The sequence below is a fragment of the Phaseolus vulgaris genome, chromosome 2 (genome assembly GCF_051622355.1).
Source record: "Phaseolus vulgaris cultivar YP4 chromosome 2, ASM5162235v1, whole genome shotgun sequence".
Classification (NCBI taxonomy): domain Eukaryota; kingdom Viridiplantae; phylum Streptophyta; class Magnoliopsida; order Fabales; family Fabaceae; genus Phaseolus; species Phaseolus vulgaris.
The window spans coordinates 40,885,018-40,901,541 of record NC_143499.1 but is presented as its reverse complement, the minus strand read 5'-3'; the positions used below and the strand labels follow the sequence as shown (position 1 = coordinate 40,901,541).

The window sequence follows — 16,524 nt, the reverse complement described above, 5'->3', positions numbered from 1 at the left end:
TAGTTCTCTACTTCCATCTACATAATCAATTTGGTCTCTATCTAAAAATTAGATATAATTTGTCACTGTCGTGCATAAAACATAATTTTGTCTTTATGAACAAATTTGATCAATATATTGGGAAACAAAGTAGTTAATAGTCCCAATTTCAATTTAAGTATTAAATGATTATAATCATCAGATTGGAGATAAAAATGTTTTACTATTTTCTTAATTTTTTTGGAACTATTTACTCAAAACAGGGAATAAGCTAAAAAAAGGTATATATATGTTTACTTCAGAGGTTTTACTCTGAAACTTGCATACCATTTTAGACCGATTTATAATACGTTAATAGAAAAAGTGTGTAAATTAATACAAGTTTTTTCATCCATTGACCAAAGTACATAACATTTGGGATTAATTTCTGAAACATCATGAAAAAATTGATCTTTAACTCAAGCAATGACCCACCGGTGATGTGGGTCCACAAGCATGTCTTACGTTTAATGCAGGATACTATTACACTAGTTAGGAGACACGTATATTTTCCTTTGGTTTCTCTCCAATACAAATCCTCAGTTTTTTTCTCCGTGATCATCATTTTGTCATCAATTTCTCGGTAGAGCCAACTGACACAACATGGTTTCAGAGGTAATAATAATTCAGTACCCTTTTGCTATTCTTCTGCACAAATTACAACCATGACATAAAAATATGCCTTCTTTTTCCATTTTCTTCTACCATTCACCATCTCTCTTACCACTCCCTTTGTTTTTTCAGTTTTTTTATTTATTTATGCACTCCAAAAGAACAATACTTCTTTCTCGGTGTGTTACTGCTATTGATGAATACATGGTGATGTGTTTGAAGTTTGAAGTGTTTAAATTGGAATTGATACTGAATCTCTCTGGGTTTGTTTTTCTGTGTGTGGATGGTTATGTTCTTAGTGTGCAGTCTCTTGATTAGTTGAATTAGAGAGTAATCAGTTTGTAAGGCACATATTTTCTACGTTTTTGTTTTTGTTTGCTTATAGTGGTTGATAGTATTGCAAGTCATGTTTGATGGAACTGGGAACTGAATTTTGCTGTTATGTGAAGTTCTTGTTATTTTGCTGAAATTATTGGGTGAAAGTAATGTTGAGCATATATAATGCAGTCATGTGTGTGTATGAGTAGAAGTTGCATTAGCCAGAAGGAGTGGCAGAATGAAAAGAAAACAATGTGTATGGACTATGATGAATGTGTGTACTGTAAAATTTGTACTTTCCAGATGGACTGACATGAAGAAATGACCCCATTAGTGTCTCAAGTAAGGACCGTAATGGAAGTAGTAGTTGTGAGAACAGTGGGCATGCGAACTAACATTTCATTAAAACCCATCAATGTTTGTTGTCCGAACTTAGTTGTAAGAATGCGATTTGAAGGGAAGGATAGGTCTTTGTAATGCCAACATGTCATTTACTAGAAGCAGAAAATGGGGTAACAATGTTAATGGCCCTGTCCGGAAGATTACTATTTCATAATTTTGGCAACTTGAAGAGTTAAAGCCAAGGAAAAGGTAGGTCCAATTTTAAATTTTTAGCTTAAAATGATAAATTAGATGGTGTAGGAACAGAGTTTCTCTTAAATGAATGTCTTTCTCACTGGAACAATTATCTGTAAACATAACCATTCATGTATCATTTTTGACCTACTATTCTTTTCATTTCATATAGTATGTAACAAGATAAGGAAATCTAGCAAAGCCACATGATGTGGGCCAAATCCAAAATCAAAATGGAGCAAAATATTTTTTAAAAAAGGTACGGGGTGAGTGTGTGGCAAATAGATCTGGGAAATTTCTGGAGAAATGAGCCCATTCAATTCACACTGAATCGTGAGCATTCTTTTTAAAGCGCTAGTGAACACCAATTAAGTGCAAACTATTCAGACAGTTTGATTTCTTTCTGTTCTATTTCCCCTTGATAATTTGGTTTATTTTCATTTTGTAATTAGCCATACCTCTCTGTTAGAAGAGTTTGTCCAGTTAGCAAACCAAGAAATAGCACTTAGTTTACCATTATGTAATATACAACTAGAAGATTCATAAATGGTCGGTGACAGAGTTTGCTGTGGGACATGAGACCAAAAGGTGGTCAGAACAAATTGTGTGGGTTTTAGAATCTAATGACATAATATTTTACCAACCTCACCTATTTAGATGATTCTTCTGACAGATATGTAGGCCTCTTGGTCATTTGAAAATAGATTTTATGATCTTCTTTTCTACCGGATTTGTGGATCAATTTACTTTCTTTCCTTAAATCTTTGAAAGGGAAGAGCTGCATTGTCATATCAGCAAGATTGAAGGAGCATAGAATTAGCACCACCAGGAGGATAGTATAGAACAATTATGCAATGTTAAGAATTTCTGAAGATTTTCATAACGCTTACACCTGCTGAACTTGGTCTCCAATGGTACCTTCAATATTGCTTTACCTTTCTCTTGTTCTAGCATAATATTTGCTATACATATCTCAACTTCTCCAATTCAGTACAACTGTTTTCTAAGCTTTTGTTTGGTAAGTTGAACTCTAAAATTTCTTCATAATCCAAATTCCAAAAATGAGAAGAGTGACGATTAACTAGATTGAAGTTTGATATCTTGATCTTTAACATTTGATCTACATAGTCCTCATTATTCTTTCAATGAAGAGCTCGCCTTTATATTTACTAAATCCATATTCTTGAGTTGAACTCATTTTGTGAGCTGAAGTGAAGTATATGACATGATAGGTGTGATGCAATACTCGTTGTATGATTTCAAGTATTTTAGCAAAGGAAATGCCAGTTTTTGAATCATAAATTTCTGTCACCTTGCTCTTCAGGGAACTCTTGTAAACTGTTCTTCGGATGCTATACGTTGGCTAAAATTGTACTCAGATTTTCATTAGGCTCGTTTAAACTTTATTTGTATTTCTAATGTTACTACTTTTTTCTTGCCATCAATTCTCAGAACGATGAAATGCCTATTGGATGGCCATTTGGTCTTGGCTTCTTGAATACAAGACTTAGAGATGTAGAATCACTCCCAGCTGCTCCAGTAGAGACACACTCAATGCACATTCCGTCCACCAGTTTTTCCTCATTCTCATCCTCCAACCTTGATACTGAGGTAATTTGAATTCACAGATCCTATTTTCTTTCTTTCTCACTGTTGATTGGATACAAGGGTTTTTCTCGTGTCATTAAATGAAAATAACTAAGGATCAAAGAGAGAGGATTGAAATAACTAGTTAGTAGGAACAGCAGAAGTTCATAGTTAAAGTTCAACTATCTAAGGAAACTGTACTTCTGATCAAAGTGTACACAAATGAACATATTAACAACTTATTTCAAAGCAATAACTGATAGAATCTATGTTATTATGGAAAAGAATTCTGTGTAAACCATGTGTGGCTGACATTTCTTTCATGTTATACAAAAGATGAGAACGTGTCACAAGCCATCAATTTGCCAGATATTGGTCTACACTTCTAGCATTAAGTCAATGTAGAGTTTCAATGTGAGAACTACCAATTTCCCAAAGTAATGTATTTCATATAGATCCTCAGAGGCATAGGAGGACCTACATAGAGTTGAGGGTAGGCAAATGTACCCTCTCATCTAAGGAACACTATAAGAGAAATCATTGTTTATGTTTTGCCGCCACCTTTTATAATTTTGAACAGCCTAAACCCATACTCAATTATATGTTTTTAGTTGATAATGAAAAGGATTCATTAAAGAAAACATAGGAAAATTGCCCCCACCAAGGTCCTGAATTCAGCAGTAGTAAGAAAGAGGAGATGTAAAATAAAGGCTCCTTTTAACTGTTTTCTTGTGTTGGAAAAAACAGTCCACAGCATCTTTCTTTCAAGACAACAGTGTATCCCTTGGGCATCTCATTGGACTGAGAGAAGGAGAAAAGGGACGCTTGTACTTTCCAAACTCATTGAGAATAGAAGAAAGGGAGGAGAAAACATTAGCAAAGGGTTCCAGTTCTGAAGTAAAACAAGAGGATATGTCTCGTGGAATTTGTATACCTATACTACTTGAAGCCCTTCTCAAGATTAGCAAAAGTAAGAAAAGTTGAAGTAACTAGCACATCATGGTGTAACACATTCAGTTGCCTTGCCTCTACTCAAAATTAACAACAATCATTTTTCTTTCATTTCAGCATCAGTTTCTTAAATCATCCATTTAAAACTTTCACAAGCTTCTCTGTTGTTGTAACTTTCTTTTATTTCAAAATATAATACAAAAGAGACTGTAGTGTATTTTATTTTATTATTCTGTTCTTTTATCAGCATTCTAATTTATATAGTTTCTTATATAGTTTTATAAAAAAAATTCTGAATAAGTTAATGTTGTAGCTTACTGAGTAATCTATTTTAATTCTTTCCTACAGGATAACCTTCCCAAAATATTTATGTTTCTCTACCTCTAAATATTTGTTACTGTTTTTCTTGCTGAACTTTCTATGCTTGTTTTCTGTGGATACACTACTGTATAAATAAATGAGGGCAGAAAAAGAGTAGTTTTTTTTTGGTTTTTCTAAATTCACTGGTCAGTATTCAGATATTACTTATTCAACATATTCTTCATCTTTTTTCCTCCCTAATCAACAATCATTATGTGTATCTAAATATGTAATTTTGTTTGTCGAACTGTGAAATCAGATTGAGCCAACCCAAATTTCGTTTGGGCTACAATTATTTGTCCAGCCTAGCTTTATATTAGGTCAGATTGATTCTAATTAAAAATGAATAAAGATAAAACTAATCATGTAATATAAAATTTCTCAGAAATACAGTTAAATATATGTAAAAAGAAAATAAATAAATAAATTGTTAGGGCATGTAGGTTCAATTTTTTGGACCTACATTTTATCAATCAAGTCTAGTCCATTGGACCGGGTTCAATATGCTAAATTTCTCAGACCTAAATTTTAGAAACCCAATAAAACTTTGGTTGTTTCTTCCTGCACTTCCATAGGTTCTTCTGTCACCCCATACAAAACGTACTTTTTTATTCTTCTTGTGCCACTCCCATAGAGTAGCTTCTGAATTATGGAATCCGGACACGCATTTGAAAAAAGACTTCCAGATTACATAATACAGAAGCTAAAAAAGACTTATAGATTATATAATCCGGAAATTAATCATGCATATAAAAAAAGGCTTATGGATGATGTAATTCGAAAGCTAATTACGTATTTTAAAAAAAAACTTCTGAATTACGTAATTCGAAGTATTAGAGAGGTGTATTTTTGGAAATAAAAAATTTATGAAGGTGGGAGAAGAATATATGGAGGTGCTGGAAAAAAACTCTAAAACTTTAATTGCACATTGTTTGGTTCATCCCATTATAAACATCAATTTGCTACCTCTAACCTTTATTGATTTCTATAGCCACCTCTAACCTTTATTAAGCAGTCAAAGACTATTTTCTTTATGCAAAGAGATAATTAAAATGTACAATTTTTCTTAATAAAACGTTTTTTTATATATGATTAAACTTAAGCGATATAATTTTTTTAAAATCTAACTATTTTACCAACAATGTCCCACTATTCGTATAAATAGGGCAGATAAATTTAATGGATAAAATAAATTTTATTTAGCGTTACAGGGAATAGGATTGAAAATTCCATTCATATACTTTTATTCATTTAAATTTTAGTTAAAATTGATCGAAGTCCATTATAAAATATTTTTATAGATGAAAATATAATTCATCCCCATAAATAATATATTTCAAAAATTTATTGGTTTATTATTATTTTTTTTAAAAATTATGAATTATATGAGTATTTCATGTTGATAATGTTCTAATAGAAGTAAAAAAGGTTTAAGTCAATATGAAGATAATAATGTTCTTAAGATAGAACAAATGGTATGACAATTCTGAGTTGACGTTGTTTGGTCAAGTTTATAGGAAATGTCTTAATTGAGGTTGAGTTTTATATTTTTGTTGAGGTTAAGTTCATGATTTCTTGATTGAAGTTAAGTTGAAGATGATTTTATTGAAATCAAATTGATAATGTCTTAGTTGATATCAAGTCAACAATGTCTTAATCGATATTTATGAAAGTCGAGTTGATAATGTTCCAACTAATGTCAAGTTGACGATATCTTGATTGAGGTTAAGCCAAAGATATTTCAAAATCAATGATATATTGACTATGAGTGAATTAGTGATTCTTTGACTAATATTAAACTAAAGATTTTATGAAGTGAGTCATCGATTGAGTTAACGATATTTCAATTAAGGTTGAATCAATAATATATTTATCAAAATCAATGAAATAATATTGTAATTGAAATTGAACTAAAAATCGAATCAATGATATTTTAAAAAACAGTAAAACACTTAATTTAATTAATTTTGATTCATTAAGTTCAAAGGATCAATTGATTTTTTAAAATGTAATAAATAAGTTATTAATAATTTATAGAAGTGAGTGGATGAATTTACTTCAAATATTGTTTTATAATTAATTAATTTACTTGTTCATGATGTATAAATAGATTGTTTGACACCATAATTATAATCTATAATTTTTATTAATCAAATTATCTATCAATTCACACTTTAAGTTCTCGCTACAAATAATAATAGTTTCAAGTTGTTATTACTAAATAATGATAAGCTGGTACAGATAAGGGAAATGAAAGACGAGAAAGGGAAGCTAAAATGTTTTGGACTAGACGCAAAAGCAATAACATTTCTGTATTGCTACTTTTTGTTGAAATTAGTAATTAATTCATGCCCTCTCGATGAAATATTCTAAATTTTTTAAATTTCAGAATTTATATTCATTCTAAAATTGAATATCTGAAATTGAAAAAAACATTTTGAAGAACGAAATCCAGAATCAATCTTTCAAATAAAATTTCATAATAGAATTAGAAAATCAATATCTCATTTTAAAAGGGCAAACTCAAAATATTATAAATAACATATTTTGAAAAAAAAAATCTAGAAACATATTTAAAAAAAGGATTATAGATAACAAAAATCTGAATACATATTATAAAAAGACTATTCCAGAAAGTTGTTCTAGTAAACCTAATACAAAAAGGTATTCTGGAAACCCAAACCACACTCATTTTGGTAAAAAATCAAATACACTAAGTAAAGTAAATAAATAAGAAAAAGACCACTTTATACAAGAATAAATAAAAAAGAAGAAGATAAAAGTGATATCAAAATGACTAAACCAATTATCTTCAAGAATCAAATAAAGTGTTATTCTAAGTAAAAGAGTTGTCCTCAGTATTGAAAATCTTCTGGAACTTCCTCAAATCCAATATTTTTCAAAATTGTTTGAAGTTGTTCTTAGATATAGGTTTGTTCTATTAAAATGTATTTTAGTTCATTAAAAATCCTAATAGTTGAGAATAATATTTTAATAAATTAATTTTGATTCATAAAAATGATTGATAGATGGGTATTCTATGTGAGATTATAGTCAACGAAAAGCACACAGTATTAAATACAACATCAAGCAACCAAACTGGATCAACGTCAATTTGGTCATGATCATTAGAGTCATTAAATCTTCAATGTTCAAGCTTTTGAATAAAATAAAAAAGGCCTTTTATTTCTAAGAAAATAGAAGGTTTAAAATTTTGTTTCTTGCTTTTGCTTTGTAAGGAAGAACACAAGTCGCCAATTGTAAAAATATCAACTCGTCACCAACAAATTTTTTAACATACATTTCTTCCAAGCAACCACACGTTTAACTTGTGAAATAAAAAAAAATTATGATATTTTTTATTTTAATCCTATAAATAAGATATTTTATTTATTTATTTTAACCTTTAGAAATATGTTACTTTGTTATTTTAATCTTTAATATTATATATTGATGTGATGATATTATTATAGTTAAGTTGATAATTTTAATAATAGATACTAAAAAATTAATTAAACCTAATTTCACTTAAGAGAATTTAAATGTACTACTTAACCAATTTAATCTTTTTTATAAAATTCATGTTATACTATAAAATCTGATATGTCAACTAAACTAATATTCCAAACTTTATTTCTCATCTATCATAACATGAAATATTCGATTAAAAAAAAACAACAACAGACAAACAAACATAAATGACAAGACAAAACTCACTATAGAACTAAAAAAAAATTATATGAAAAACTCAAACAAAACTATACCTAAAGAGTTTAAACCTGTTATCAAAAAAATAATCTATATGTTGTTAATATGTTATATATGTCCTCTATATCTGTAGACGAGTCAATTATATAATCATAAACTCGTGCTGATTGAATTATATTGACTAATTTTTTACTTGATAAAAATATACAATTTTAAGTCTTATCATATAAGAGACAATGAGCTAAGAAATATTCACATTATTATTTTTAAAGGGAAATAATGTACTGTTATTGTAGAATTTAACTATGGATTTATGTATATTTTTTTTATAAACTAAAAGTATCTTTTGAGGTAAAGATTTCACTCTAGAAATTTAACACATCTAAATACTCATACATAGAATACGGATTTAAGACAATTAATTAAGTCAACATAATTTCACGCTAAACTTGATTTACGTATTTTGTCATATATAATAAGATTGTTAAATTGTATTATAATTTCATACAGATTGATATAAGAAAATGATTTTTACTTTTTTTTTTTCATGTAGAATATTCATATTGTTTGAGAATACAAACTCTTCTTACTAATTTGAAAATATAAAACTCGATAAATTTTTTTAAAAGAATTGAAAAATCGTTATAACTGCCATGTCAGAATTTGCTTAGTATATTTAAGTAATATATTTGAACTTGACACCATTTAATATATTAAGATTAAAAAATAACCCAATGATAAAATATTCTTCTAATCAATATTTTCTTTGAAACAAGCACAATAGAATTCGATAATTGTATGGATTTTTAATTTTTTTGGAAAAGAAAACGTTTTGTGCAATAATAATGTAATGTTATAAAATGCTTATAAAATAAAGTAATCTGAAGTATTGTGTAAATAAAGTAAATTTAATTAAATCTACCACCAAACTAGAATTGCTTTCAATATAGATGTTGAAAAAGACCTACAAACAAACTGAGAATAATCTTGCAATGTGTTTCATTATATTATATATCTGAAATAACATTTCACTCACTTTTCTTGTTAATTAATTAATTAATTTTAAAACATTGACTTGTGACAATTAAATTCTTGGGTACAAAAATTCTTATGGCTTTATCTCGTTAGAAAACTAAAATTTGTTTTACAATTACATTAAAAGTGAACTAAAATTTAATTAAATATTTTAAAATGAGAAAGGTAGAGAGGGGGAAATAGGGTGAAAAGAAGAAGAAAAGAAGAAGGGAAAATTGTGATAACCACATAATAATGAATGAATAAAAAGAAAGAAAAAAACCAAAGGTGTGTATATCTTAAGACAAACTCTGACATCTCCTCTCCTTTGTTTAATCTCAAGTTTGATGCTAACCACAAAACTCGCTCCATTACAGTCGGCAATTCTGAAACTCTTGGAAAAAGTCAAATCATTTTCGGAAAACAATATTAAACTCTTTTTTATTTTTATTTTATTTTCTCTCTACACTTGGGACCTGAGATCACGTTGCATCTCAAACTATTTTCATCCATTAGAGAGGAAAAAAAGTGTTCGTTGAGTCTGTTGAAGGTGCTGATTTGATTTGATTTGATTTTTTTACATAACCCTTTCATCAATTCATCTCTTCGATCTTTCAATGGATTCTGACTTCTGGACCTCGCGTCTTGCCGCCGCTAAACGCCAATACACGCTTCAGCATCACCATCAAAATTCTCATTTAGGTTCGTGTTAACTGTGCTACGTGACAATTCCCTTTTTATTTTTTTCTGAAAAAAAATTTCTGGGTTCAATCAAAATATGTTTTTTAAATTTTTTGAATATCTGGGGTGTGTCAGATCGGTTGGGAATCGATGATTTTGATGTGGAAGAAGAGGTGCGACCCGATTTCCCTTGCCCCTATTGTTATGAAGACTTTGACATCGCGTCTTTGTGCTCTCATCTCGAAGACGAACATTCTTGTGAATCAAGAGTCACGGTATGAGGCTTATTTTTTCTCTGATGTTTTTTTATGATGTTTGTTTCGTTAAAAAATTGGAAAGCTAGATCTTCGTTTCTTTGTCTTTGAGAAATTGGTATCCTTGATAGCATAGTTGTCGGAAGATTAATATTTACTTGGAAGCATGTTAGCATGGTTTGTGTAGAGGAAACCTATGGACATTTCAATTTTATATAGATTTCATTTTCATAAGAATTCTAAGACCATGACATATTTTGAAGTTATTGAAGTTCAGGATGTTGGAGTGGCACTCTGCTGTAGGTCTTACCTTTTGATTGACCTTAACAGTAGCCATGACTGCAAGGGTAGTTTGCTGTTATCCTTGTTGCCAGAAGGTTTGTGATTTATTTATGAGAACATCTAGAAGTGGTGAAGGAAATTTGTGGAGGAGGAAATTTGCTCCAGAATGTATATAAATAATTAATTTAAACTTTGTGGATGAGGAAATTTGCGTGTCAAGATATGATTTAGTTGTATAAGCTTGTCATCGATTATAAAGACCAGACAATCAAGGATTCAAAGGAAATTTAGAAAGAATAGGGTTCAAGGTTAAAATCAAGAGGGCTTAGCTCCTAGGAGAATTGTCTTTCTTTTTAGTAGCACTTCTGTATTGTATGCCTGTGCTTAGGTCATAAATACAATATATCGAAGATCGTTCAAGAGGAATGTTCTTAGCAACCACTTTTTCAGATGGAAAATAGTTATATATCATATCATAAAAAAGTAACATGTTGATTGATGATCTCCTGAACACTTAGTCGTGAATTTTACCTGTAATTAACAATCTTGTGATAACTGATATGGATAAGCTGCCTTAGTGCACTATTAGAATTTAGCTCATTTTGTGTGTATGTCGCATTGCATATGTGTGTGTTAATAAAAAAAATCATTATCCCTGCCTCAATGATTGGCTTAACTGTATCTGGCTGTGGTAGCTCATGCTTGGTTTTTCTGGGATGCAGATTTGTCCTATATGCTCCGTTAAAGTTGCAAGGGACATGTTAAGTCACATAACGCTGCAACATGGGCACTTATTCAAGATATCCTTTATACCCATGTTTTGTTTGAATATTTTAAACATGATCAGATAATGAATTGTTTCTCGAATGAAAATTGAAATAATTTAATGGATTCCCTTGACTAAGGATTACGTACAGAGAAGACGCAGGTTAAGAAGAGTTGCTCTTCCAAACAGTCAGACATTGTCTATCTTGGGTCGAGATCTTCGTGAGGCTCATCTACAAGTGCTTCTTGGTGGTGGTGGCGGAGGAGGATACCGGTCAAACAGTGCAGCAGTGTCTAATGTTGCTACTGATCCCTTTCTATCCTCATTTATTTTGAATTTCCCGGCCTCTGAAGCTGAAGAGATTTCAAAATCTGTGGTAACAACGGCTGAGGATTCTTCTGCCAAAAATGTGACACCTGAACATATTTGGAAATCAAGGTGCTTTATTTGAATTTTAACTGCCTTATCAGTATCCAATAGAAAGATATTTTGATGTTTAATCCCTCAAGTCATCATCTAATTAACACACATTTATATAATTCAGACCCTAATGATGAGTCATTGTCCTCTCTATAAAGTCCATCCCGTGCATTATTTTTTTAACAAAAAACACAAGAATGTCTCAAATATTGGCCCTGCTACTAAACTGTAATCTGTTTTCTGTACTTTGGCTGCGTAGATAAACTGGACCAATCGGAATAGTATGCATGCTTAATCATTATCATTGTATCAAAGATTGACCTGTGAATCACAACTTTTATCTGTCTCCTTCTACAGTTTTGATCCCTCCTTGAGCACTGAAGAGCGAGAGAAAAGGATGAGACAAGCTGCTGGGAGATCTGGTTTTGTGCAGGACTTGTTTCTTTCAACTTTGTTAGGCGACTGATGAGAGCTGTAAGATGCTTACAGAAGAATAATCAGCATGGTTAAGGATCTTGAATGAAGGATACCTTTAGTGGGATCAGTGGTTGTTCGACAATCCATGTTAGCCTGATTGGTATCTTGTCAAAGCGGCAACTTTGACACAGTGCCGAATCTGATCATATTTTCCATTTATATCCCACCCTTGTAACTTGTAAGCATCTTCACTGGGGATGTATTACTCTAAAAAAAGTTTTATAGCTTATGGAAAGACCTATTTTGTTATTTTGCTATTTATAATTCCCTTGACTCAGAACAGTAGGATCCTTATGCTCCCCTTCAAGTGGAATATGTGAAAAATTCTCTTTAAGATAGATTGGAAAAAACAAGTCAATCTAATGTATAATAGTAACTATTTTGCTTTGCACCATAAATACGTATTTGAATTTGGATTAATTAGTTTTTTTAAAGATACTCACCTTCTTTTAGCTTACTTAAAATATAATCCCCCCTATAACTTGTATTCCCCATACATATACCAAATGGCATGTTCCAGAGAATGCAAATATGTGGAAGTGTAGTGCATTTATCAGGTAAAGAGAAGTGCTAACTACATTTTCTCTATCCTTCTATTTGAAACTCTATGTTTATATTTCAAATTTATTGAAAATTTCTTATGAGGTCTACTTTATTGGTGGTTATTACCAATCAGAGTTCTAAAAACAATGTCAGAAAGAATCTGACCATCTTGTTCGGTTTTTTGGATACTAAAGCTCTACAAAATTGGTAGGACGATGAAATCCATCATCGTTGTCTAACTCATCTGATACCTTATCCTTTTAGGGCAACTTCTCCCTGCACCTCCATAAAGAAAATATGGAGTTCCTCCATGGGGTGGTGAAATTATCATTTGACACTGACTAAAAAAATCCTCCAACACCCCTCATCTCTTATGTTCTTTGTTTTTTCCATGCACCACAAATCTCACCATCCAAAACTCAGCCGCAGGCAGTGGTCAATTCATTTTGAATTCTAATATTTAAAATTTAAATGTATTTCAAATTTTATACGAAAATATTTTTTTAGCTTTAGAATTCTGAATATAAATTTGTATTCAAATTCTATACTTAGAAATTTGTGTTCCAATTCTATACTTAGGAATTCTAGAATTTGGAGGTTTTAGAGATTATATAGTTCGGAAATGAAACACTTTTTTTGTCAAAGGGTACTTTTGAAAATAAAAAAGTTATGAAGGAGCAGGAAAAAATTACGAGGTGTCTCCTTTTAGAACATCTGATGTGAAAATTCTTAACTTAACTTGATAAGACCCATTATCCTCGTCACGCCAAAGAAAAAACAATGAAAATCCACTGTGGATTATTCGTGTAACAGTACCGTGAATGAATTCAGGGACCTTTGTTCTTCTGATATTATTAGTTTTTGAACCATTGGATAAATAAAAGAAACTTGAAAAGTAGTTTATTAGTTGTTATTGTAATATTGATTTGTCTCCATAAACTAAAGAGGTCTTAACAGTTTATCAAAAGCCGAAACTGGGTTGGGTAAAAAGTTGAACGGGTTGTTAAATATTTTTTTGGTTGACTTAATATAAATTTATACTTCACTGGAACACACGGATATCGGCATTAGTTAAAGTTGCAAATTAATTTTATTATGATAAGAACTTCTAGATGGTAATGAATATTTGATTATTCTATGTTCATAATATTCTACGTGTGCCACTGAAGTTATTTTAATTTATAATTAACTATATATTCAACAACTAATAATTTATAATTGATAGACTGTGATTGGCAAGAGAGATGAATTCTTAGGCATTGTTGTGAAGAAAAATATTCCAGGGAGAATTGACTTTTCGTTGATAAAGGGCACTCTGGAATGTGAATTTGTCTTCTCTTTCCGACAACTATTCTCTTACTGATTCCTTTCAAACTTCTTCTTAGATGCTATTAAGCTTCTTCAAATTAAAAAAAAATTCATCCTCATGCTTATCATAATTTACTTTTCTTTTCCCTTTGATTCTGCAAACTTATCCCTTCAAAAGTTGATACTATCATCACCTTCTGCTCTCCTTAATTAAAAAAAATTCTCCGTATGTAATTCGACCACAAGATAGTGCAAGAGATAGCTGTTACATTAACTTCTCAAGAAAAATGGGTGTAGCCTCTTAGAATGACCTAAGTTTGGATCTACATTTTCTTAAGCATTAGCAGTACCTGTGCAAGTACAAATATGAAGAAATTCTGAGACATTCTTAGAAACAAAGTTCTTAAAATCATATTTTATTTCTCAAAAACCATAACCATTACTTGCATTTTACATCATCTTTATTGCATCAGTCACACACAAGATCGTCAGCAAAACAAAACACCCAATTATCAACATAGGAACATAGCTTAACCAGAAATTTCAATGGACTTGACATCAGGCTTCTTAACCTCTTCCTTGGGAACAGTGACAGTGAGAACACCATTTTCCATAGAAGCCTTCACTTGATCCACTTTTGCATTCTCCGGCAATCTGAACCTCCTCATGAACCTCCCACTGCTACGCTCCACGCGATGCAATGTGTCATTCTTATCTTCCTTCTCCACATTCCTCTCTCCGCTTATCTGAAGAACCCTATCGTCTTCAATCTCTACCTTCACTTCCTCCTTCTTCAGTCCTGGAATGTCAGCCTTGAACACGTGTGCCTCCGGGGTCTCCTTCCAATCCACATGGGTGCTCACAAATGCTGAATTCTGGCGTGAAAATTCAGGGAAGGAGGGAGAAAGAGAATTGGGAAATGGAAAATCCTTGAAGGGATCCCACACTTCCAGAGAGAAAGGATCAAAGACATTGCTCCTTCGCCCACCGAAGAAACTTGGAATGAGTGACATCTTGAGTTTGTATTACTCACACAGATTCGAAAGTGAGACTTAGTGAAATAGTAAACAGGTAATTATTTTCTGGGTTGATGATATGCAGAGGAACTGATGCAGATTTATAGGAAGTGAAAGGATAATATAGTATGTTCCAGAAAATTCTGGTTTCACTTTGATTTGTTTTCACCTGTTTCACTTTATTCCACAAACTTCTATATTTACCCAGCATGATTAAGAACGTTCTAGTCTTTTATATATCATTCTGTTTAATTTTTTATTAATATTATTATTTTGTTCCATACAGTACATTATAACCATTAAAAGCCCAACACTAGAATTCTACAATACCCAAGAAACACATAGTGGACTGTTTCTTTCTGCACCATCATATTTTTTTCTGCCACCACATATAAAATATTTTTTTTTTGTCATTTTCATATTTCGGATTACATAATTTAAAAATTAATATTAAATTCAAAAATAGTTTATAAATTATATAATCTAGAATATACTTTTAAAAAATAGTATTCTAGATTATATAAACCGAAAGTTTGAATTTGAGTAACTTCCAAATTATGTAATTTAGACACACATTTGATAAAAAGGCATTCAGATTACATAGTTCAGAAACTAATCTCATATTAGAAAAAACTTACAAATTATGTAATCTGAAAACTAATACTGCAAATACAAATAAAAAAAGGTTTCTGAATATATAATCTGAAAACTAATTATAAATATGAAAAAATACTTTCAAATTATATAATTTAGAACATTACATACTTTTTGAAAATACGGGATGTAATGTTTATTAAATTGTGGGATTATTAATTAGAGAATATATTCAAGTTTTACTAATTCACTTAGATGAGGATTTAAATTATGAGAAGCCAATAGAAGTTTTTGCTTGGATTTGCATTTAGTATATGCAAGGAAATATCGTGACTACTTGTAAACTATATTGTGAGTGAGCGTATTTAAATCTTGAATAAGTGTCAATTTTTAGTGGACCGTACTCAATATGTTTATTGTAAAAAAAATTTGGGTGATGAGTTAAATTGAAAATTTTAAAATTCGTGTAAGGCTTTGAGTGAAGTTGGATTTGGAGATGTAATGGATAGAGTTATTCATGTTCTTTATAATGGTTATGTTGATGCTAAAGTTTATATGAATTTTTAAAATTTCATTTACACCATATATATGTTACTCTATTTAGTCAATTTTCTCGTGGACAATAATAAGATGCATTTATTTTTAATATTTTAAAATGATTATATATATTTTAAAGTGATTATATATTTATTTTTAATATTTTAAAATTGATTATATATATATCAATTTGTTTGGCATATTAAATATTTACTTACTATATTTTTTATATATTATGTATTTTATATATTTCACACAAAATTATTAGTGCATGTGGATATATTTTAATGATATTTTGTGAATAAATTTTATTTTTCATAGATAATTTTGATAATTAATTTTAGATATTACATAGTGAAAATAAAAAATAATATATTTTACATTTTATTAAAAATGATGATAAAAATAAGGGATAAAACATCCATGTTCATGATCGGAAGATTAAAAATTTATTTGGTGTAGTTTGTTAACGAAAATCGATTTTATTTTTAAGAAATAATTA

The 16,524-nt window shown here is 30.2% G+C and overlaps 2 protein-coding genes and 1 non-coding gene across 3 annotated transcripts; 2 read left to right on the top strand and 1 right to left on the bottom strand.

Annotated features, from left to right (window-relative positions):
• The first annotated feature begins 670 nt into the window (after nt 1–670).
• Nucleotides 671–4,104, top strand: LOC137812078 (uncharacterized). Its single transcript, XR_016518755.1, has 3 exons — nt 671–837; nt 2,977–3,135; nt 3,859–4,104. It is a non-coding gene; the product is annotated as an uncharacterized LOC137812078 (transcript).
• A 5,287-nt stretch (nt 4,105–9,391) lies between these two features.
• On the top strand, nt 9,392–12,444 carry LOC137812077 (protein DEHYDRATION-INDUCED 19). Its single transcript, XM_068613966.2, has 5 exons — nt 9,392–9,846; nt 9,961–10,100; nt 11,084–11,161; nt 11,273–11,565; nt 11,905–12,444. Exons 1-5 carry the CDS (start codon nt 9,762–9,764, stop codon nt 12,011–12,013), a joined length of 705 nt encoding a protein of 234 aa, XP_068470067.2. The 5' UTR covers nt 9,392–9,761; the 3' UTR covers nt 12,014–12,444.
• A 1,831-nt stretch (nt 12,445–14,275) lies between these two features.
• LOC137812076 (18.5 kDa class I heat shock protein) lies at nt 14,276–15,095 on the bottom strand. The gene has a single exon (XM_068613965.1). It carries the CDS (start codon nt 14,886–14,888, stop codon nt 14,406–14,408), a length of 483 nt encoding a protein of 160 aa, XP_068470066.1. The 5' UTR covers nt 14,889–15,095; the 3' UTR covers nt 14,276–14,405.
• Between the last annotated feature and the right edge of the window lie 1,429 nt (nt 15,096–16,524).